General features: G+C 50.5%; 7 protein-coding genes across 7 annotated transcripts; 2 read left to right on the forward strand and 5 right to left on the reverse strand.

Moving 5' to 3' along the window:
- Window positions 1-1,559: 1,559 nt before the first annotated feature.
- LDX57_009167 (intradiol ring-cleavage dioxygenase) lies at window positions 1,560-3,001 on the forward strand (the record flags this gene model as incomplete). Its single annotated transcript, XM_046090887.1, has 5 exons — window positions 1,560-1,809; window positions 1,870-2,022; window positions 2,076-2,218; window positions 2,294-2,459; window positions 2,556-3,001. 5 exons carry the CDS (start codon window positions 1,560-1,562, stop codon window positions 2,999-3,001), a joined length of 1,158 nt encoding a protein of 385 aa, XP_045946862.1.
- A 423-nt stretch (window positions 3,002-3,424) lies between these two features.
- On the reverse strand, window positions 3,425-5,567 carry LDX57_009168 (MFS transporter). Its single transcript, XM_046090888.1, has 3 exons — window positions 5,079-5,567; window positions 4,632-5,021; window positions 3,425-4,578 (listed from the first exon to the last, which is right to left on the reverse strand). Exons 1-3 carry the CDS (start codon window positions 5,490-5,492, stop codon window positions 3,571-3,573), a joined length of 1,812 nt encoding a protein of 603 aa, XP_045946863.1. The 5' UTR covers window positions 5,493-5,567; the 3' UTR covers window positions 3,425-3,570.
- A 539-nt stretch (window positions 5,568-6,106) lies between these two features.
- LDX57_009169 (putative phenol monooxygenase) lies at window positions 6,107-9,278 on the reverse strand. The gene is made up of 3 exons (XM_046090889.1): window positions 7,663-9,278; window positions 7,581-7,603; window positions 6,107-7,529 (listed from the first exon to the last, which is right to left on the reverse strand). Exons 1-3 carry the CDS (start codon window positions 8,774-8,776, stop codon window positions 7,044-7,046), a joined length of 1,623 nt encoding a protein of 540 aa, XP_045946864.1. The 5' UTR covers window positions 8,777-9,278; the 3' UTR covers window positions 6,107-7,043.
- A 218-nt stretch (window positions 9,279-9,496) lies between these two features.
- On the reverse strand, window positions 9,497-11,315 carry LDX57_009170 (uncharacterized protein; the record flags this gene model as incomplete). Its single annotated transcript, XM_046090890.1, has 4 exons — window positions 9,497-9,970; window positions 10,050-10,193; window positions 10,247-10,618; window positions 10,671-11,315. The coding sequence occupies 4 exons, from the start codon at window positions 11,313-11,315 to the stop codon at window positions 9,497-9,499; spliced, it is 1,635 nt and encodes a 544-aa protein (XP_045946865.1).
- Window positions 11,316-12,554: 1,239 nt separating this feature from the next.
- On the reverse strand, window positions 12,555-13,463 carry LDX57_009171 (uncharacterized protein; the record flags this gene model as incomplete). The annotated part of the gene is made up of 1 exon (XM_046090891.1): window positions 12,555-13,463. The coding sequence occupies one exon, from the start codon at window positions 13,461-13,463 to the stop codon at window positions 12,555-12,557; it is 909 nt and encodes a 302-aa protein (XP_045946866.1).
- Window positions 13,464-15,555: 2,092 nt separating this feature from the next.
- Window positions 15,556-16,855, reverse strand: LDX57_009172 (ankyrin repeat domain-containing protein; the record flags this gene model as incomplete). The annotated part of the gene is made up of 2 exons (XM_046090892.1): window positions 16,366-16,855; window positions 15,556-16,306 (listed from the first exon to the last, which is right to left on the reverse strand). The coding sequence occupies exons 1-2, from the start codon at window positions 16,779-16,781 to the stop codon at window positions 15,556-15,558; spliced, it is 1,167 nt and encodes a 388-aa protein (XP_045946867.1). The 5' UTR covers window positions 16,782-16,855.
- Window positions 16,856-18,219: 1,364 nt separating this feature from the next.
- Window positions 18,220-21,409, forward strand: LDX57_009173 (uncharacterized protein; the record flags this gene model as incomplete). Its single annotated transcript, XM_046090893.1, has 3 exons — window positions 18,220-18,330; window positions 18,389-21,126; window positions 21,181-21,409. The coding sequence occupies 3 exons, from the start codon at window positions 18,220-18,222 to the stop codon at window positions 21,407-21,409; spliced, it is 3,078 nt and encodes a 1,025-aa protein (XP_045946868.1).
- Window positions 21,410-23,854: the final 2,445 nt, after the last annotated feature.

Raw genomic sequence — 23,854 nt, forward strand, 5'->3', positions numbered from 1 at the left:
CTCGGGAGATGTGCAAGAGCAGGGAAATTGACCAACCAGGCTCTGCTTATTTTCATTACTCCGTATGCCGAAAGGATCAGGACGCAGGCGCCCAAGTTAGGGCCACGCCCCATGACCCAACTAGTTGAAATTGGGCCACGGCTCCGGCGGAGTCCACCGATGGCCCAATTCTGCTCTTTGCGTGCTCCCTTCCCGCATTGGCGTCAATAATGCGGTTGGTAAGAACTAAACATCAATCGCAACCACCACATACCAGGATTAGGACCGGAGGTTGCAATGAGACGTTGGTGCATGTGATCCTTGGCTAGCAGCCACTTTGCATCAGAGTTGATACCAAAGATTGGAAATGGACCAATCCCCGTGAGGAGATTATCAATTCCCAGGTCACTTCGTTGGGGGTTGCTCCTCGAATTTAATATCCACGGAGACAAACCGCCCGCTTATTCAGGAATGCAAGAAAGCCTTAACCCTGTTGATCAGGTACGCCTTTGTCCAATGATTGCCTTTTGCCCGGTCTGTCTCGGTTCAATTGCTTCCTGCGCAGATCGTTTGCCAGACATTCTCGTCTCCTCGTCGTTGGCAGGAACACTAAATATCGCTAATGCAAATCGGCACTGCCATTGTCCTCGATCTACCGGGGAGCCTCGGAACGGAACGTTTCCGCTGTTGCGCCAAGATACACAAGACAGTCGCTCTGGAAGGATGCCCGCAGCGGTGTACGTACACCGGAGTACACTCGATGTTCATAAGCATTGTGGAGAGGAGAAGAAGTTGGCAATGATCGACAAACTTCTCTTGCACGATGTGCATCATTCTACCTTGGTCGCCCACGGAAGCCCGAACAACACCCGTCAATCAGAATCGTTGCATTAATCACTCGCGACTGCGCCAAGCCGCCGATGGTTTTGTGCATAATAAGCTTGATCCACGGAGATTTCAACCTCTTGTGATGGATAAGATTGCACGCCACAGCGGAGTCCGGTGCAAGCATACTTGCCAAGAAAACGCTATCTCTTCCTAGCTATGGCTCCGTTGCTTATTAGCTCCGTGTTGTTTGTTTTAATTCTGTGTTGTGCCGGCGGAATTTTGGGGCCGCGTCGTCAGCCGGTGGTGATCCTGGTCGTTCTTGTCCTTGATTCTCTTGGCTAGTTGGCTTTCCGAGAAGCCCTAACACGAGTCTGTGGCTAAACTGCCCTGGTCATCTAACTTTCTTGTCATCTGCAGCGGCCGTCACATTAGACGAATTACCCTGGTCTGTCTATGCTCATAGTTGGAGAATTCTCCGCAAGGCGGGTCCAATTTTGAACCTCTACCGGAGGTCGCTGAGCAGCCAATGCCGCCCTATTCGACGGTCTAGAGCAGTGCAGGCTAATCTATGTCCACTGTGCCATCATCCATGGCAATCTCCTCAATTCTTGGCCTTGGGATATCCGAGTCGACCGGGTTGGAAAGCAAGGTATAAAGGTGCCTTCATGGTCGGGGGATTGTTGATCATCCATCAGGCATTTTCTCTTCGCTCTCACACGGTACTCTCTACTCTGGTCTAGGTCTTCTGCATTATGGTTCAACTTGCTCCTGCTCTCGTTGCGGGCCTGGTTGGTCTCGCAGGTCTCGCAGCGGCTCATCCGGGTCACGACGTCAAGGCTGAGGCCGCCGAACGTGCGGCTTTTCTCAAACGGGCTCCCGTGCACCACCGCAGCCTGAACCACTGCGCTGCAAAATTGCGTGCTCGTGGCCATGAGGCGCGTAACGTTGCTCGTCGCGAGTTGACCGTTGAGCGTCTGCGTCGTCGCAAGGGACTACAGACTCGTATGCTGTCTTTTTTCTAGTTACGTTTCATACTAGGTCTTTAGGACTAACAAAGTCTAGGCTCCACCTACCTCAAGGCGCGGGACCTTGACGATGTTCTCAACACTAATCACCACTCGGACTTGGACGTGGACCAGAACGTTGACCCTGCCGTGCTCTTCGCGTCCAACGCGACCTGCATTCTGGGCGAGGATGTCACCCAGGGACCCTACTGTTCGCACCCTTTACATTTCCCTCCAACACACTGCCTAGCTAACGCAACTCAGATGTTACCGGTGAGCTGATCCGTGAGGACATCTCAGAGAACCAGGCCGGTGTCCCTCTGTACCTGGACTTCCAGATCATTGACACCAATACCTGCGACCCCGTCCCGGACATCTACCTTGATGCCTGGCACTGCAACGCGACTGTACGTTATAGCCATTCCCATGACCTCCCCCGCCTCTTCTTGCCACGACAGTAAAATGTCCTAACTCCAGAACAGGGCGTCTACTCCGGCGTCATCGCCGGCGGAAACGGCAACCAGGGCGACGATAGCAACCTGGATGCCACCTTCCTCCGTGGTGTCCAGAAAACCGACAGGTCTGGCGTCGCTCAATTCGAGACTATCTTCCCAGGCCACTATACCGGTCGTACTCATCACATTCATCGTAAGTCCCTCACCCCTCTCCAATCCCGTTACCCACCTCAATCCCATTCCATCTTACCAGGTACCCAGCCCACTAACCCCCAACCCCAATGAACAGTCCTCTCCCACGCAGCCAACGGCACCACCGTCAACGCCAACAACACGCTCTCGGACCTCTACACCGCGCACGCCTCCTACGTCACGCAGACCTACTTCGACCAAGACCTAATCTACGAGGTCGAAGCCACCTCCGTCTACGCGGCCAACACCCAGCCCCTGACCACAAACGCTCAAGATGGTATCCTAGCCCAGGAGGCCGAGTACATTGACCCGATCCTGCAGTACGTGTACCTGGGCGACAGCGTCGAGGACGGTCTGTTTGCTTGGATCTCGTTGGGTATTGATGCGACCAAGTCGAGCGATGTTTCTCCTGCGGTGTTTTATACTGAGAATGGTGGTGTCGAGAACCCCAACTCCGGTGGTGGCGGACCTGGTGGGCCTGGTGGGCCTGGTGGTCCGGGTGGTCCAGGCGGGCCGCCCTCTGCTTCTGCTTCTTCGGCTTAGAGGTAGGGTAGGGGTTTGAATCTGCTTGGTTGAGGACGGGAGTGGGAGGGAGGGGGCTTGAGGTGGTGTGAGAGGGATGGATTGAAGATATGGCTTGTTTTCGATTTCTGGTTGATAGCTTGACTTGATGTGTGTGAAGGAGCTAGTGGAGATGGTATATCAGTGGCTATGTGTTGTGGATGAGTGTGTAGTTGATGTTGTCTTTAGTTTATCAATTATGGTCTGTCAGTGCACGTAGTTGGTGTTGACTCTGCCCAGTTTTCCTGGCAAATATCGTAGGCATACTTAGTAGTGAAAGATTGCAAGTCCATTCAAGGCAATTGATTGAAGTAACTAAAATCACGAAGAACGTCTTTTATAGGAAGAAGAGCCGTCGGATCTGCTACATGCATAAATAGTCATGAAGCTCTGAGCAGACAAGGGGTACTGGACAGATTATATGGTGATTGTGGCATCCACACATACTGGATACCAATTAGATATGTACAGTTTTACATCCAAACTCCACCTTCCCTAAACACTTCTATGTATGTACAACCCAACAACCCAAAAGCCAAGCACCAACCAACCTACCCCGCAGCAAACGGACTCATCTTCCTAAGTTTCTCACCATACCTCCACAAAAACAACGGCGCCGGAATCCCCAACGCCAGGGACACAAACGCCAACAAACTATTCCCCCACCCATACTTCAACCCATCATACATATACGGCGCGAAAAGCGGGAACCCGAAGCCCGCCAGCGATCGCAAAAACGCAGCCGCTGCCAACGCACTAGCCGCGAATCGCGTGTACGCGTCGACCATATATGTCTGGATGCACTGGTACGTGACGATATTGCCCATGCCGAAGAGACAGGCGCCGATGTTGGGCGCGATCCAATGTACGCGGGCCTGGGCGGTCCAGCCGTAGATGAAGAGGCCGGCGGGGGTGAGGAGGGCGGCGAAGGGGAGGAGGGGGACGCGGAACTCGGGGCGACCGATGCCGTTGTTGCGGGCTTTGAGGCGGCGATAGATGCGATCGTTAAGTGGGGCGCAGATCTGGGAACCGAGCCAGAAGCCCAGGCCCAGGGAGATGTAGTTGAGGCCGCCGATGCCGGTGGATTCGTTGTAGTAAGACGGGCTGGTCCAGAGGGCCGGGAAGGTCGAGAGCACGAGGTACATGATGCCGTAGATGTAGGCCATGTAGAGGGCGAGAACTTGGACGATGGGTTGGGTGGAGAGGAGGATAAAGGGGCGGACGAGCGCGGTGCGGAGGACCTGTGGGAGGGTTTTGTTCTGGCGCTCGGCGTCGGTCTGAAAGGATGGATCGTTGGTGTCTTTGCGGAGGGCTTTTGCGCGGTCGCGCAGGATCTTGGGCGCGTAGGTTTCGCGGAGGAAGAAGAGGCCGGCGACTTGAATGACGCCGTCGGCGATGGAAGTCGAGTAGAAGACCCAGCGCCAGGTGGTGTTTTCGGCGATGAACCCGCCAGCGATGGGACCTACTGCGGGTCCGAGAAGGGGTGCGAGACTGTAGATGGCGATGCTTTTGCCTCGTTCTTCGGGCTTGAAACAGTCGGAGAGGACGCCTCCGCCAACCTAAACTAGTTAGAGAGTGCATGTGGTGGCGGGTACAGAAGCTCTGGACTTACAGCTAATGGGGCACTTCCTCCTAGACCAGCTAGAAATCGAAACACGATCATCTGCACTTTGGTCTGTGCGAAACCGCATGCAATATTAAATATGAGGAAGAACAGATTGGCAAGCTGTAGAACAATAACCCGGCCATAGATTTCAGAGAATGGGCCGAGAAAGAGCGGGCCAACGGCATAGGCCAAAACGAACACCGACAGTGTGAGCTGCGAAATGACTTCGTCTTGGATATCGAAATCTGATCGGATGGACTGCAGAGCTGGCGCCACCATAGATGACGCGACAGGTGAAATAAACGTGAAGAAAGATACTGTAACCACAGCTGCCCATTTGTTCTTTGCGGGCCAATTTTTGGGATTCTCCGGGTCATCGGGGCCATCCCATGTAACCTAATAATGGTTTATCAGTCATGTCCATGTAAATCTCATACAAGCTGGAAATCCTACCAGCGTGGGATCTCGTGATCGATCAGATCTCGCCGTCCTCGATTTCTCGAGACCAGCGGAGGCCTGGGCGTTTCGTTCCAAATCGTAATCTCGCTCAGTCACAATTCCTTCTCGAACTTCGAGAGCCGAATCAACTCTCTTCGCGTCATCTAGGTCTCCAGAATCCTCATAATCGGCAGCATCATCGTCACTGTGGTACACTGATTGATCGTCTATGTGCCGTCCCGAATAGATCCTGTCGATGCGCCGATTACTCCGCACAGACCGTGATCTGGATCTCGTTTTCACAGACCCTAATTGCTGTGACCGTCTAAACTCAGACCTTGAAATGCGAGACTCCAAATCCGAAGAAGAAAGCGAGGTTGATCGTGATCGAGTTGAGCCATCATGATGTGACTCCGGATTTGCCACCATAATCAGTCACTTCTAGAGTCGATTAGATACAATATGAATAGGGCTTTATAGAACAACAGCAAATGAAGCCAAGAATACGACACAAATTCCAAGAGCTACCACAAACTAGACCAGGGGAGCCCACATACTTTATAAGGTCGAACGACTGCAACCAACCGACACAATCCAACCAAAATTTTTTCCTGCCTGACCAGCATGCCAAACCCCATCGGCGATACGAAGCGCTTAATCCCGACAAGTGGAGCGCTCAGACTGAAGTATCCACTAACGCTGCGACGAGCCAACAAGCGAAGAGAGAATTTTCCTCGCCAATGGACAGTAAAACGCCCATTGGCCCGTTACGAAAGCTTGACAGGCAGAAGTGCCCCATGGAGCTGGAATCAGAGCTCGGTGGTTGGCTCCATTAAGCCCGCCTGGAATTCCCACAGTCATCATGTTTGAATCATCGGGGGAGGCGAGGCGATGATCTGGAAAATCTGGAGGATTTGTGGACCGGCTCGGGTCTTCGGCACGAGAAAGTCACGTGACAAGATACTTGCCGGTAAGATAAGCGGTTCCGCTGCTATATTTGGATTGGTGGAGGCATAAAACATCCCGGATGGCCTCTGTGCCGGGGATTGTCGATCAATGCATCGCTGCCTGGGGAGGGTTTTTGGGCTGGTCTGGATGCTCATGTTTGTTTTCTGCTTGAGTGCTTTGGGCTGTCATGCCGATTAGCCGACGGAGCTTACAGTCCACGGAATTTGGACTCTGCTGATTGTTTGAACTTGGCAAAGGCTATTATATATAAATTCCTTGAGATTATCCCCATTATGTTCACGTTGCCTGGGAGTTGACATGGCTCTGTTTCCCCGTACAATTCTCTCGTTCCTTCCTTAAGCCTACTGATTGACCCAAAATCATTTTTATATACGTCTTTAGCTTTTCTGCAGCTATAAAAGACGCCATCCATGACTCACAGGCTGCACTTAGCTATGACAAAGTCCAGCACATACCTACAGGCCTTAACCATCCAATAAAAACAAATGCATCTCTGTCAATGTGAACCTCTATCATTGTCGATCCCTATAAGCTCACCGCTTCTTGATTCTAGATATTCATGCGAAATTGCCATCTATCCCAATCGACGCTTGTCTATACAGTTCGCAGACACCGTTCTAAATACCTTTCTACGCGGTCCACATCATCTAATGCTGCCACCGTTCCAACATACCCATCGGGTCGAATAACAGCCAGAGCTCCCTGGTCTGCACCCACACCGTACGTTTTGTACGCATCATCAATCTCGTAGCCGTTGTGGAATCTCATTTCGGAATATTTCTTCAGCTCGGCGGGCACATCTCGCCAGGTGAAGGATCTGGATAGTTGAGGATGGACAACTACCTGTTCGACGACGGAAGGTGGGAAGCGTGGAATCACGGAGGACCCAAGGGCCGTTAAAGTCTTGGCTGAGGTTCCCTGGAGGTCGAGAAGATCTGACGAGGTTAGACACAAGATGCGGAAGCGACCGGTTGAGCGGAAATCTGTATTGCATGTTAGCGAATTGCCTGGCTAGGGGTGGAAAGGGTCAGTACCATCTTGTAAGTGGATGTGAACTCCGTCGGCGTGCCTCTTCAGTTGCACATCTAGTAGTCGTCTCCCTGGTCGAAGGACTCCAAGGAGATAGTCTGTGCGTTGGACCGGGTACTTGGAGTCTGTACAGTGTGATTTCTCAATCGTCAAGTTCTCGGGGTATTCGATTCCGCAGCCAGATGTGAATCCATTGCCGGTGCTGAACACCTCCAAGAATTGGTCATGAGTCAACCCGTCGAGACCGTCATATGCGGATCCTATTTTCCCTGAAAACATGGAGGAAAATGCCCGATCGAACTCAATTAGCTCCTGAGCGATCGTATGGCGTTCCGTATGGTAGGTGTCAAGGATAGGATCGGACTTTTCTTTGCCCTCCGGCTCGGGGGTAAGGCCATGGATAGAGTGAGCTAGTTTCCAGGCCAGATTATATGAGTCCATCATAGACACGTTCATGCCTTGGCCAGCCTGTAAGTGATATTAATGAATGCTCTGAGTTTGTTAATAAGTCGCACGAACCTTGGGACTATGTGTATGACAAGCTTTCGATCACCATAACCGTCAGCTGAGACTTCATATAAACTCAAGCACAGAACCTTACCATCTCCCGCTATAAAGACCCGGTTGATGTCATTCGAATCCTTCACCGCAAACTCATTCGTCACTCGCTGGCCGATCTGGTATGCAGCCCACCAATCTACCGCTCCGTCATATTTCGGTCGGATATAATACGGCTTCAGAGCATCGACCGCTTGCTGAAAGATCCCCTCCAATGTCACCTTTCCCCTTCGCTCCTTCGCACGCCCCTTCTGGTCACCAGACCCGTTTGCGGCGACCTGCCCCTCCAAGACCTCGTCTTCCGGCACCTGGACGTACAACCTTGTTAAGTAGTCCCCAGTCGCAATTCGCTCGCGCGGAATGACCATGACCGATCCCGCAGGTGAATGAATCGCGCACCGTCGTCGAATATCCGGGAAATCAGTATCAACCACTAAATCGACAACACCCCAAATGTGATCCATCGACTCGCCCACCAAGTTCAAGCCCATGCACCGTCTAACAACCGAGTGCGCTCCATCCGCACCGACCAGATATTTCGATCGAATTGTCCTCCGTTCACCCTCCGTCTCGATCTCCGCGAGGACCGGAAACTCCGCGTCACCATCCTCGTCGGTGCGCACATCGACAAGTTTAGTGTTCCGCTGCACGCCGCGCCGCGAATACCGCAACAGATCCGTCTCCAGGATCCGCTCTAGGCGGCCCTGATGGATCGTTACTTCGTGCTTGAATCGCGCGGGCACAGCCACGTCCGGCACGATCGAGGTGCGCTCAATAACCTCGTCCTTGTTCTCGGAAGGATTCCAAAATGCCACCTCCGCCATGTGGCAGCCATCGTTGAGAATCTCGTCAGCGAGACCCAGTGACTTCAAGACCTCTAGCGTGCGCGGTTGCAGTCCGTCCGCCTGTCCGGATATCAGAGTCCCGGGTTTCGCGTCGACGCAGAGCAGCGAGGCGTCGGAGAGGCCGTAGCGCGCGAGAAGCACGTTCAATATGAGACCTGCGGGACCGGCGCCGACGATGACGACTTCATAACATTCGCAACCGCGGTCAGCATTGGGAGTGAAGGCTGGGGAAAGTCGGGGAAGAGGAGGCGCGAAAGATGGCAGGACGCGGAGGTCGCGTGACGACGAGGCGTATTCTGTAAAAACGGGCATCGCTTTAGCTTCTCGGGGAATGCAATTGAAGAGCGACGAAGGAAAGAACTGGGGAAAGCATTATACTAATATAGGCGCAGGTAACGTAGTCGGAAATTGACTCCACTGGCGCCAATAATTGACATGCGGGGTTTGTACTGCGAGATTTCCGACATGATGCGGCTTCAATTCCCCCATTCCTGCCCCTTAGCTGGTTCCAATGCCCGGATAGGTAACAGATGGATACCGAAGGGCGCCAATGATGGCGGGGATTGAGCGACCGCTTTGCTGACCGGTCGCTTACTTGAACCTCACCAATCGGCGCTGATCGGCGCTGGTGGTGCCCCTTGCTCCACTTCTGTAGCGGTCTTTAAGAGTCTTTAAGATGCTGCCTGATTCTTAGCCTATGATTATCGATGATTGAGTATAGAGAACTGGAGAGGGTGGGAGCTGGAAGTTGCAGGAGAGTGGGACAAGATATCCTGAATTGAGACTGACTAGTGACAAAATGATGCACAATCTCATAAAACAAGGAAAGTTTAGGCGCGAGAAGTCGACAACAGCCGTGGATGAGAAAGTATCACCTGTGCCTCACATGACTCTCAATGAGATCCAGCCTTCATCACGGGACATGCAGCCAAAATAAGCAAACCAAACAAAGAAGAAAACAAACAAAACGAACTCGACAGATCGTCTCTTCTTGAGAAAGCAACAATCTCGCGAGACTGAAGTCCAAACCCATCACATCGAAAGAACACTCTTTCCACCATCATCAGTCAATCTGGCTCGGACTTTGATAGTCAAATGCTGAGCACCCAACTGATGGATCGTCACCTTGCCATCATCGGCTACAGTAGTTCTGACAGTAGCACTCGGAGCAAACAGCAGCGCTTGTCCAACACCGAGGCGCACGATCTTCGTAAAAAGCGTTTCTGCCTCGCCTTCCTCAGGGTGGTCGTCAAGCTCATTTTCGGAACCAGGCGTAAGAGCGAAGCAGTTATCGACAGCACCAGCGAGATGGTGACGGAGAATCCGCAGCCATTCTGGGGAGGTGAATCTGTGAACTATGGTAACAGAGCACAGATTCAGCAGAGCAGTGGAAATCGTGGGTTCCTGAGTCGAGATGATGACCCGGACTCCGAGATGACGCTGCAGCCTGACAACCAACAAGAGGGTGTTTGTGAATGCGCTTGCCTCGGCGGATGAATTCATGTACTATGAGGTCGATAGGTGTCAGATCAAATATGAGGACACTGAGGTGAAGGTGAGGGGAGAATGAGATGTAAATTCAGACCTTGTGTGCTTCATCTAACGCAACCACACGACCAACTGACTGATCCTGCTCCAGAAAGATGCCCAAACAGATGTTGAATAGCGCACAAGCAGTATCCGGCGTGATGCATGGACAGGACAGATCAACAATGGTCAACCGACCAGGCTAATGAATTTAGCAAATACTGAGTGCACAGCAGTGATGATAGAATTTCGTACCACGGGGTCCCAAACCGAGCCTCGCCTTTCAACCTTCTTCTTGCTTTTGCCATGACCACTGAGCCCAATCTGAGGCTTCGACAGGAAGCTTTCTAGTGTATCAAGGCGCTGCTTCAAGGGTTCAGTCTGCGCGATGGTCAAGTTGGAATCGAGCAGGCGGCTCTTGAACTTCTCGTAATTGAAGCCCATTCCAGTCCCCTGCTGCTCAATGCGAAGTTCCCTCAAGATCCGCAGCACAGTGTGCATGTAGAGTGGCATGGGGCCATCACCTTGACTAGCAGCCATGAGGTCAAGCATTCTCTGAGTATTGAGGTCTGATTCGTCGATCTGAAGGGGCTCGACTTCAACGTTCTTGAGCCGCGAGTAGGCGAACTTTTATGAGGTCAGTTCTATATCACGAAGAACTAAATTCAGATCTACTTACCTTGACGGACTGAATGTTAGTAGGTGAGCATAGAATCCTCACTTTGACATTGGGATTCGACGACAAATAAGCCGCCTCACAGGGAGAGCCCATGGTATCGCTGATGAACGCATCATAATGGAAGACAAGTCCTGTCAACGGACGCTCAAGACATCCAGCCTTCGAAGGGATTAGGCAATTCTCAAGCATGCAAGACAAAGTATGACTCTTCCCAGAGCCCTGCGAGCCGCAGATGAAGGTGCTCGAGGGCGAAGTGACATTGAAGAAGACGCGGGGATCGCCAAGTGCAGTGCGGATATCTCTTTCCCCATCTTGGCTCTGAGACTCCATGTTCGGAGCAAGCCCTGCCAACAGGCCATACTGCTGTAACTTTGGAAACATTCTTTTACCTCCGTTTGGCACGCTGGAAGGGATATTCAAGGCGCGACCTGCGACAATGGGAGCCAAAGAAGTCTCTTCACATTCCTGTTCAGACTTCACTGGGGCCAGCAGATCAATGTGATCCTTGATCCTTCCTTGGTCGAAAATCTGGTCTTTGCAGACGGAGGAGTGGTAAGTATGAGGGAACATATCATCTCCTTGGGTGCCAACGGCAGATGGGCCATCAGCCATTCCCAGACCGACAGAGCAGTCAGAAGAATCCATAGTGAAGAAACTGGAGAAATATCAAAGCACTTGAAAGCGATATAGCACAACTCCCACTGATAAATCGAATGAATAAGTATCAGCAAGTACGCAAATACTGGCAATGACAATAAGATGTGCACAAGAGAGAAAATGGGAAGAAGAAGATTCCAAGCTTACAAGAAAAGTTTTCAGACCTAACTGTGAATGAAGCGATAGAAGGGCCGGGACCATGGTAAGCGACAAATATCGTGATTTTGTTGCTGGGTTCCAACCAAAACAAGAAATTACAAACAAACGGCCCAGTGCCGCGACATCAAAGGCCGATAGCAACCAGGCGCTTGTTCCCATAGCAGCATATCACAGCAGCTACCTTCAAGCTCACGTCTGTTGCGTAGTCCTGTCAACGTGCATGGGATTAGAAGACCCCGAGCCCTCCGAACCTCATGTCATCACTAATATCCCCGTTTACTCTACTGATGAGCCCACCCAGTAAACTCTTTAAGCCCCTATCGCGACAACGACATTGTTCCTACTTCTTATATCAGAACCAGAGTAACAGAGTACAAGCCGCTGGTGCACAGGAAGGTATCTGTTGACCTCAGGGCAACATTCCGGCGTTTTCCACATCACGCGGAAGTTAAATCCTCCCTGGGGAAACGTGGAGTCAAGTGCTTGCTCACACCACATATTGTAGAGAAGTAAGAGAACACCTCAAATCCATCGGGGTGGGGGAGTATACAGAACTTTGGGGCAGTCATAACATGTCTATAGGCGAGCCTTTGGGTTACGGGATATACACATGGAACAGACTGGCTCCAGCAGTTCGGATTCGTCAAAGTTCGGCAAGGGGATCAATAACATGGGTGGGTGGAAAGAGAGCTGAATACCCTCTTAGAAGCCCTTGGCCTAGGTAAAATGATAATTATCACAAGAAGTTCTTAAATGATAGGCTCAGCATCCTCACTGAGTACCTTGAACAATATTGGGGCAGAATTAATAATAATACCAGTCTTCTTCTCACTCTCTCGGCTCCCGGGATAACTCAATATTTTTTTTTTTTTTTAAAAAAAAAAAAAAAAGGCCGGGTCAAAGCAAAGGCTCTACTAGATCAAAAATCCGCCTTGTGGTGGTCTATATCGCTTTATGTATGTGAGACTGACAGTAGTATGCTAGAATTGGTCTTCTGTGTATTTATCTGGGATCCTCTTCTTTCACTGAGGTGCTTCTGGTATTCTGGGGGAAGTAGACAGTTTGCATCTACCATGCATCCCCATGCACAAGCCTGTCTTCAAACCATAGCATGGCTTTTTTCTGTGTATGGCCCCCTTCTGTTTCGTCAGCTTTGTCAAATTTGAAGAGACTCTTTCCTCTGACTGATCCAACTTTATCCAGCTCCTTGTTATTTGCCGCCGGATAGTACTTAACATCATACCAGCGGTCAGGGTCTGCAAGCGTGGGCACCAGTTCGCCGACTGTGGCCTTGATCTGATTCCACTGTTTAGTGTAGTCGGACGCTTGTGGATTTTTAAATTGCCTGAAAACCTTGCTTGGACGGATGAGGTAGGCCTTGATATGGTCATCCTCTATCTTGTCGGCGACGAGTGGGGCGTGGAGTTTCCCTCCGTTCTTCAACATATCGGTGACAGTAAGCTCAAACAACTCTTGCTTTTTAAGCTTTGGGTCTCCATTCAGCCATATCTTTTCCGGAGCGAAGGAGACACTTTCCCAGTAGTGTGCTCCATACACCGCTTTGCGGCTGATGATATACAGGGCGGTGCACCCTTTGAGGCCCTCGATGCCGGTGCTAAACTCCCTCCGCCGGGTCCGGTCATATTCCAGCATCAATGCCGCACTCAACCAGGTCGGATCCTTTTTGGTCTTGTCGCGTGTCACGATCGTGTTCGAAATATATGGGAGCTCCTTTCCGTAGAAATCGTATAGTGCTGGCAATGATGTGCCTTCCGGCTGCTTCATCCGTTTCGCCAGAGCCGTCGTGGTTGCTGCCGTCCTGGTGACATTGCGGTCAATTCGGAGGTATCCTACACTGCGCTTGCTGCTGCTGCTGCTGCTGCTGCTGTTTTCATCCTCTATTTGAGGTCCGCACTTGCTCCTCTCGAAAGCGTCGCCAAATGCCAGCCATGCCAGTAGTAGCCACAGCAGCCTCATGGTTGATAGACGTATTTATCGGGCGGTGGGGACAGTTGCACTGTTTGTTCAAGTGAGTATGTGTGTAAACATAAGGGAGGGAGGAGGAATGAACGTCTATTCAGTACACTGACATGAATGTTTTGACTCGGCGCAGGCTGTGCTGCATTCGATGTTGGAATTCGTATAATTTTCGACTTCCTCTGTGCACTGGACACACAGCTGAAGTTATGATGGCTTCAAGTCAGCTGGGTATGGATTCCAAGGAAAGTGAAGCGCACGCAGACTGATGAGATTTTATATTCGCTTTTGCAATACAAAGGGGAAGTCGCTGTTAGAGAAAGAAAAATACTGCGGCATCCCTTCCTAAAACACACCACCCCTCTTTCTACCTCACCGAACTTTTTCCTAGTGCGAGTTGTAGAAAGGCCGAAAATGAATGATTAGCCCCATAGTACATGGAGCATACCTAGCACAATACACGCTCAGTAAGATATCCTTGTAGCCAAACAGTCATTGTACCCACCTTTGAGGACCCGCTAAGGGTAAAAAGTTATCAACAAGCACTAGCCTAGACACTAAGCCTCGCATGATATTCGCCCCACCCATAGGATAACAATGCCTTAAGAGTGGACCGATACGTCCCAGTACCTGAAACTATTTTGTTGGTTCCCCCAATGATGGGCTCGGAGATCAAAGACAGTCAACCATACCGAACCAGAGAATCTGGTCTTGATATATATGGAAGTTGGAAAACACCTATCCGCTCGGCCGAGCTTTTTGGACCCTCCGATTGTGTTAAATTACAATTCTAGTAATCTTCATGTTGGGACAGGGCCATTGCCTCGCTTAATTGACAATTTTCTAGTAGGGTTTTTACGGGTCATGTTAAGTGTGGAAAGCATCTATGAGTCTCCTTCCTAATCAGGCTTAAAATACCGCTGAACCTAAGTTGGTCATCTCTACTCCAACAGTTATATCATCTGTATTGAGCAATAACAGATCGAGAGACAGATTATCACTATATTTAGCAATATCCCAATGGGTATCACGTAGCACTGAATTTGATCATAATTATAGGGTACTCATGGTACTGTAGCCCGTACTACTCAGTCATCGGGAGCACGGCATGATTCGGCCCTGCTCCGAGCAGAGACAAATTGCACCATGGGTCGCTATACTATAGTTATTATCTAGGGCCGACCCAGTAAACTGGTTTGGTGGCGCCGCCTCCTCTACGGTGTACACCGGAGTCTTTCCCCAACCGGTCAATGAAGTAACCAACCAAGCGAGAAAGTCAAAACCATTTCGCAATAAACTTATCAAACACTGTGGTGTAGAATTAGTGAAAATAATCTGCTATAATGCAACCGGTGCTTCCGGGCGGTTTGGGGTCAATCACCAGCCGACATCAAGGTCCCGGGAGGACCCCAGTGTCTCCGGGTGGGAGCGGTGCTAAATCCCAATATCAAGGAGCGAGAGGGATTGGAGCCTGTATCTGGGTCGGCTACCGCGGATGAAGTGTCCCAGGAGGGGGTCGGGGTACATCGAATGTATAACGACTATTAAAAAACAGACGAATAACGCGATGGACCTAGGTCACATAGTCTCCCATACCGAGCAATATGATGCGTACGAGGTAGCTGACCCCTTTCGCCCAAAAGGAAATTGAAAGAAGAGTGGTCAGACAAGGATTCTATTTCATGTACGGCAACCGGTGGCAATCGACAATCCGGCGGCGGTCCTTGATTTACAATACATTTTTATCTTAAAAATATAGAGAATTACAAGCAATTTTCGCTGTATAAGTCCACTTTAGTGACCCAACACCGCTGCTAAGCAATGAAAACAATAGTTGATAGATTGGAAGACAACCCGTTAGTGAATCCATCTCAAGGACCAACATGCTAGGCTCATAGGATAGACTATGAAGTGTTTCAATCATGCAAAACAATCGTAGTATGATACAAAGGCTTCCTAGAATATAAGGCAGGCTTTTATGATTCTAGAGTAACCATGGATTGTACAAGAAACTGAAGAATAGAAAGGAAGGAAGGATTCAACCGAATACTGTTCTCTACTAACGCAAGTCCCACGAAGTTAGTTGATTTGGCTAAGGGACAACATTGGTACGACTCCGTGTTCGACTGCTGATATTATCCTGAGAGAATACATTCTTCGGGGAGCTCTTGGAAGCAGTGTGCTGTTTTTTGGTTCTTATGTTCCTTTCGGTAGGCTCTGTGGCATCCTGGATACTCCGCTTTTCAGTATGAGCTTGCACCGGGTTTGATCCATGCACACGCTTGGCGTTCATTTTCGTTTGTTCCAATTGACTCCCATCGGTAGGTTGCTCAGATAAAGTAGTTTGAGAAGTATTTTGATCGACCGGGGCATCTGGGAGGAGATTGAGCACCCTCCTAAATTCCTCCTCATCGTCAGGATCAGACTGCCTCATAAACTCGGCTACCTCCGCGGGAGTTTCGTTAGGGAATTGTCTGCACTCTACTCGCATCGTAGGATCGGCACCCGCGTCTAGCAGTACTTGGATGACATCCTGCATGGCGAAATGGACGGCGCAATGTAAAGGCGTGCCCCATTCCGCCGAGGTCACGTTCGGATTCAGACCCCTGCTAAGAAGGAATCTTGTCTTGAAAGCTGTATTCGACAAGCTCCGATTGATAGCGTAGAAGAAAAGGCTACCTTCTATCTTGGCTCCATATTCGACAAGCAGGTCGAACAGAGCTCCGCCGTCTTCATAGGCACTCTCAACGGCGCTGGCGAGGGGGGGTATCTTCTTCGGACCGCAACGATTGGGATCAACACCCCTCTCAAGGAACTCGCGGGCACAGGCGGCATCTACAAAACTAAGTCCCCAGAAATTAGCCAGGCTATCAGAATCAAGCTCATCTGACAATCGACGTACCGTAGAAGAGGCTCGCCGCGGCTCGTCTTACAATTTGAGGGTTTCAGGCCACGATCGAAGTAGAGACGAATAATGCGCGGGTCTTGAGATACGCTGAGAGCGCCTACTGATAGGGGTGTCCTGGGCACGCGGGCCTTGAAGAGCGCGGTCACGATATCCAAATGTCCGTTAAAGGTGGCGACATATAGTCCGTTTTTGAGAGTCTCCGTAGGGAGTTGCTTGCTGGCGAGGGCCTCTTTGACTTTTCGTAGATCACCGTTCTTACACGCAGATTCGAATCCTTTGCAGAGAGTCTCGGAAGAGAGTTTTGCGTGGCCGAGAAAGCTCATGATTTTATCTCCGTCGGCGTTGTCACAAGCATCATAGAATTCTTTCTCATAGGCGGCACAATCGGTAGGTGAGGCTTTTGGTAGCATTGAGGAAACAAAAGAAGAGATTTGTGTGGAATAAGCTGTCTGGACTGCAGAGAGGTGGAAGACAAATTTATGCATGGAAAGGCAGGCGGTGGAGAAAGTAGAGGTGCCGGTGTCCAGTGGCCGCCCTTTGTGTGCCACGTGATAAAACTCTAGTACGAAGACGGCTAGACTTGCGGGCGGACCAGTATTTACGAATTGCCTTACTGGGACTAGTTGCACCTGGTGATCGATCGCCAATCGGTGATCTACGATTCCCCCAAATTGCCTACAGCCGATCGCTTAATCAACTGAGAAAGTTAACTACATACTGCCCATTATTAAGTTGCTCTGCTATGAAGCTCACTGGAGCCTACAGATACTAGCTTTGTCGTACTGAGAATGATCAATCATGTCTATGATTGCCGCTACTGAGTAAGCTTCTTGGACTGCCTTTGTGGACCACAATCGAATAGTTGAATTTACTTGGAAAATTCTTTCGCGAACTAGTGGTTCTCGCTTGTCGCGAAGAGTCACAGTAGTTTATAAAAATTTACCCTCAGGATCCAGTCGAAAGGCCGAGTCCATCCGGGAATGATTCTAAAAGGTGTTTCTTTTTCCTAATACGCTTAGTATGTACATGTTCCCATGAACCCATAAGCAATCCGCCCCACTCTTATTGAGAGCCCGTGCAGTAGCCGTTAAGTGGGGAAACTTGGCTTTTCGGAGTATATTGCCCCACTTGTGCCAAGGTATCAATACAATACACCCAAGCCTCGCAATCACTACGGGAATTTTTACGAGCTTCGTCGAGGCTATCCGAACGCTGTTTTTTCGAATAACTAGTCCATTAGTTGGCGACAGTATGCTGGACTGACATCAAGGTCGAAAGTGTCCATAGCCACGAAGTGGTAAGTATTCATCATATGCTTAAACCAGGACAATTGAAGGACATTGTATCCCCACAAATCTCCACCGTACTATCGAAAGCCACCTAGTATGAACCATAGTACTGATTCGGAGGAGTCATTTAGATTTCCATGGTAGTTGTTACTCCTAGACTGACCCATTTAGCCTGCCTTTCCCAAGGAACAAGCCTCGGCTGAATCCCTTCTCGGTATAGTCCCGGCTCATTGTCGGTCCCGGGGTTTCGTAGGGCTCATCAGACTCTGTATAGTATGCAGAATATGCGTGTGTAGGTTGTGTATGTGCAAGAGTTACAAGCCTTGTCACCCTAATCTCCACTTGTCTTACTTTCATTTCCACAATTCTGACATTTTCCTCTGTACAGCAAGCTCGCCTGAATTGAGCATTTCACCGGAGCAAAGCAGGGTGTGAAACTTTGTTACCAAGCTCGATTTATCTACAATGTTGGATCAGTATATATAGCAGAGCCAACGCGCGTTTGCCAGACTCTCTGTCGACATCCGCAAATATATCACTCTCTTTTTCTTTGGACGCAATGGCGCCTCCGTCACTTTCTTTACTATCTCTCGCTTTCTTCTCTATACTTGCTCATGCAGATGATGCCTATTTTTCCGTGGGCGACCTTGGTCAGTATACCACAGATGGAGTACGTCTTTATGAATTCCCACCGATTTCCTTCCTCAAAGCATTTAACACCTCTCCAGATCCCTACACCTGTCCTCACCGGGTCCGTGATTGATGTTACCTCAGTGGGTGACCCGGCCAATAATGGGATTTTAGTGTTCTTGTCTCCAGATATGCAGACCAGCCTGAAATCCACGATGGATAGCGACTGCACGGGAGGTATCGACTCAAAATGCTATCAAGAGGTGCTGGACGTCCTTGAGAGCCCTAGTCAGGTTCTGCAATCCCGCAGTTTGCACCAGCGGGGACTAGAGCCACGCAACCCGCTTCTTTTATTGTCTGGTGCTGTGGCAATTATCTCCATGATAGTAGCCCAGTTTTATGAGGCTGACAATGCGATCCCGGAACCAATCAAGATTCCCCCGGATCAACTGGAGGAATCTTTCGACCTGGAGACCGCTACTGCCATCGTCTTTGTTACAGAAAATGACAAGCCAACGCAGACCATCACGCAACCTGCAGAACAGGATAAGGCCACTGGACTGCCAGCCACGATTACGACCTTTGCAAGTGCCACCAACGGTGCGAGCAAGGGGGATTTGGGCATCGTGTTAGATTCGACAGTCGCGGCGCACCTCCAGGCGCTGCTTTCCGGCTCAGAAACCAGCAGCTGCGAGGTGGGCGACGATTTCTTTTCTTCCTCCTCCCTCCAGACTCGCTCGCTGGACATGACTAGTATCATCTGTGGCGCCGAGAATATCCTTGTCGATGGTATCGGCCGGGAGGGGTATCCCAACTGGCTTGTTATGAACCAGGGTCGGTTTCCGTGGACCAACGCGGAGCTTGTGGCAGGTCGCAATGCGGTGGTGCAGTGGGCACTTACCCAGGCCCATCGGCTGAACCCGACCATCAGCGCAACTCACCTCCGTTCCTTGGCTGTTGGGGCCTTTGCCTTGGCCGTGACCTACTCCATCAACGGAGTTATCACGACCAACAATGTGATTCCTTCCGCATCGCTCCAGGGAGGTCCCACTGCCACGGTGTGTCAAGCGCAGACGGCTACACAATGCGGCGCCGCGTGCGAGATCCAGCCATTTGCCCCTCAATTTGCCTGCTCGACTGCCTGCTCGACCGTCACGTCTTGCGACGCACTGGACACAATCACCACCACTCGCACTGCTACGATGACCGGCTCCGATGCCTATCCAACGGGCTCAACGGGTGGCAAAGGGCAGCAGATTGCGGTTGCATCATACATAAATCCGCTTAGCGACCCGGCCGCTTGGGATCGACTAATCGAGTATCCTGTGGAGAAGATGCCCATCTTGGTTGCGAACGCTGTGAATGGCCCTGATTCGGCCGTCGACGAAAACTGGCAAGACGTGATCCAACGAGCTTCGTCTTCGGGTAAAACGGTTCTCGGCTACGTGCGAACTGGCTACCTGGGCGTGAGTGTCCAGAAATTCCAAACTCGCCTAGGCTCGGGCGCCCTCGCGGATTGGACTGCTCAGATCGAGGAAGATGTCGATATGTGGTACTCGCTCTATGGCGACAGCATTGGCGGTATCTTCTTTGACGAGGGTTGGCCTGAATGCGGCGACAACAATGAATACGTGGATTTGTACAAGTATATTAACGCCTATACGAAGCGTGCTCATCCCGGCGCGCTCACTGTCCTGAACCCTGGGTCGCCTATGGCGTCTTGCTTCGAGGATACCATGGACACACTTTTGACTTTCGAGCTGAGCTACGACGCTTACATGAACTCTTACACCCCTAACGACTGGACACCCAAGGACCCGCGGAAGCTGTGGCACATCGTATACGACGTGCCCGCATCTGCGGTGAACGAGGTCGCCAAACTAGCGAAGAAGCGCGGGGCTGGCATGATTCAGCTGACGGATGACACTTTGCCCAATCCATACGACACCCTTCCCGCGGATTCATACATTCAGAGTATGATGAACGCAATCGATGGTGGCAAGCCGTTGAATGCAAAAGCGGCATCCTGGAAATCTGGAAGCGCTGCAGGAGCTGTTTCTGGCCTGTCGGTCACGACCTCAGACTATAGCTCTGCCAAGATAACCTGGAACTCAGCGTCCAATGCTCTTGGCTATCATGTTTATTCGGGCGATAGTATCATTGCCAGCGTTCCAAGCTCAATGACGACGATCACTATCGGCGGTCTCACATCCGGTTCCAGCCACGAGCTCCACGTCAAAGCAGTAGGCGGAGGCGGAGATACTGGGTCCCCCTCGAATACAGTCACTGTGAACACCAAGTCTCTGCCCGGTGGCAAGACCGTCGTCAACTACCATTCCTCTCCCGGTGCCACTTCAACCACTATCCAGGCTGATATTCTTGTTCCATACTCCTTCGTCCGCCTTTACCTCTGGGACTCCGTGGGCTGTGAGTTCGACACGAACCCGGGATGGAGCGTCAATTTCAAAGTCGACAATTACGTCTGCACTCACTACATGGTCGAGGGTACCACACTCTACAGCTACAACGGTGTCCTTCCTGAGGGCTCTACGGCGCCGCCTTGGTCGTGGAAGGTGGTCGATACGATCACCCTCGATGTTACCGGTTACACCTACAAGTGGACCTTGCCACTGGGAACTTCCACTGTTGATACAAGCAAGTTCGTGGTACAGGCGCAAGGCTACAATCCCTTGACCAACGCCTTCGAGCCAGATCCTATTGCGTATGACTGCAAGGGCTCGCCTATGTGCACGACCCCGGATCTGTTGAAGTGGTGCGACCACGCCGTTAATACCCTGCACCGAGACGATGACCCTTTCTACTTTGCGGCGTCTGCGTGAGTAACCTTCCTCCCGTTTGCCTTAGACCATTGCTAATGTTGACCCTCTAGAAACGAGACCGGAATCAACCAATCCGGGAACTGCTGGGGCGATCAGACTCGGAGCTGCGGCGTCTTCATCCAGGGCGATGATAGCTGCAGAATCAGTGGCAACGATCTATGGAACGACTACCAGAATATCCGCAACATTGGCGGTTGTTCCAAGTGTGGTTCATTTGAGAGGGAAGACGGCTGTCTGGTTACCATCAACTATGTCTATGGTTGTGATAACCACAGCTAGTCTGTGGCCGGTGGAAGGGCTATACTTGGGTTTCAAAATTTTGAACGCGTTTATTTAGCGATAGCTGTTCTCATGTACACTCATAGAAGTAGTTAGAAATTTCTAAGACCATAGATCACTAATCATGTCTTCTCTGTTGTGGGCTGGTTCCACAGGGTAGCGAAGAATCTCCTTAAACGATGACATTTCGGATGGGGTGTATTGGCTAGTATTTAATAAAATACAGATTGCGGGTCTACCCGCGCTCTCCACTGTGGGGTAGGCCTTAGCGTCATGGTTCGGAAAATGATTTCACAACTTTATCTCGATTGACAAACATTCGGAAATTCATACGGAGTATATCCGAGATGTGGAGAAGCTAGCAATTAGATATTCATTTATTAACTACCTGAAACCTCTTCTTGAAGAGGACTTGAAGACTCCGAGTAATTTCGCTCCCCAATTTAAGCCAAACAATTATGAGGCTGCAATGATTTCCGTCCAGGTTCTTCAGAACCTGCTCTTGGATCAATTGCTCTGTGAACGCCCAGACCTGCTGCGAACTGTGGGTCTCGAACGCTGCTCCAGTCCAGAAGGTTCCTGGGTGGTTCTGCAAGTCATTCAATTTATCGTAGAACCCATCGGTCGACTGCCCAGATAAGCGCAGTTCGTACGAACCGCGACTACTTATTATAACAACCTTCGGTTGTGAGATATTGATCCCAACCTAGAAAGATCTGAGCAATGTCCTTGCACTTTCTTATCCAAGGGAAGGTCATTTCTAAGCCACCACGAGAGAATGAACATGGATTCTCAACGGTCCCGGAACAATCTCCGTTGAACTGTATGGCCTCGTTTGCCCGTTATGGCTTAGCGCACATGTGACCCATAGGTACCCAACGGTCTTCGAGACCTTTCATAGGCATCCATGGATGCTGCATCTCCACCGTTCTGTCAATATCTATGACAATGCTTGGCATCGAAGCTTCAACTTTCGCGGGCTCTCGTCGTCTCCGAGTATATGATGTCGTTAGATGTCTTAATTAGTTTTGCTACGCCTGGTTGAGATGTGCCTGAAGAAGGTATGAGTGCAAAACTAGCCTAGCCTACAAGCCCTTTCACTTCCCGTTACTGATATATTCAATCATCTGCAGCTTGGTAAACTTTCTGCCACAATGCTCGAGAGTGGCACCACAGAGAACTGCCCTTCTCCACGGGGATTCGCAAAAAGCTCACCGAGACGGTATCAGCGCAGTGTGGTCAGTTACCGGAGTGCAGTGAAAGCACGTACCGAGGTATGTACTCCAATGCAGGAGGCACTTTTCGCACACTCGCTGAAGCAAGAAAATGGGTCCATAGCGCGTTTTGCTCTGAACTCCAAACAAGGGATCGATACAGCCAAGATTCGTGAAACTTGGCTTGCCGTTGAGGCAAACTCGATTTTGTGCACAATATGGATCCACGACTCTATCCTCGGCACATATCAGGTTGTCCAGCGAGTCTCTATCAGTTGGAGGGACACCGGGAATCTATCTTCTGTGTTAGCGGCACAATTGGCAAAACACGGCATTGACGCCGGGGTTGTCGTTGCCGTGTATATTGCTAGACCGTTTTGACTCCCTGTTGTCCGAATGGATGTCCTCAAAGCCGATGCGGCATTCCTTTTCCATGATGTCGAGCAATTTGAGGAACTTCATTCACTCTGTATGAACACTGGTTTCGCTGGTTGTCTGTCTGGGCTCTGATGCTGCTTCTGCATCGCGTCTGTGTCCAGACGTGTTTCATTTTGACCCAGACCTGAGAGTCCAACGCGATGCAGACGGTAGCATCCAGTCAGAGGCTCGTGTTCTACCAGACGACTTGTATAAAGATGTATTGATATCTGGGAGTGCAGGCGAGCCAAGAGGAGCTATGATTTCCCATCACTCTTTCTGCTCCACTATAGTGGGGACCAACCATAGGGCAGGGTGTGGACCAGACACACGATCCATTCTACTCAGTTCCTTTCCTTTTTTTTCTTCTGCATATAAACTATGTTTGACCCTCTAATTACCACAGGCTGCGTGTGCACACCACAAGACGTCACAAATATCCCCGAGTCAATCTCGCTGTTTAGAATTAACATGATGAAAGGTCGAAGCGCACTTCTTAGTGAGCTTGGCCCGGCAAACCACCCTGGGATTCGAAAGGTTAAGACAGGTAGAGAGACGCCAACCAAGGAAGTCTTTGAGCGCTGGGATAAAATATCGTTCTTTCAGGAGTACGGGCTAGCTTTTTGTGCTGTCACTATGGCCATATCAACAGATTCATATCCCTTCGTCCTTGGAAAACCACTAAGCTGTCGTCTGTAGATCGTCGATGCTAACGACCATGAACTTATAATGCCACTGGCGAACTTATTATCGAGGGGCCCACCGCGGGTCTAGGACACATCAATGATCCGGGGAGATTAGAGACGTCTTTCGT

This window comes from Aspergillus melleus (genome assembly GCF_016097325.1).
Source record: "Aspergillus melleus strain CBS 546.65 chromosome Unknown contig5, whole genome shotgun sequence".
In the NCBI taxonomy this organism is placed as follows: Eukaryota; Fungi; Ascomycota; class Eurotiomycetes; order Eurotiales; family Aspergillaceae; genus Aspergillus; species Aspergillus melleus.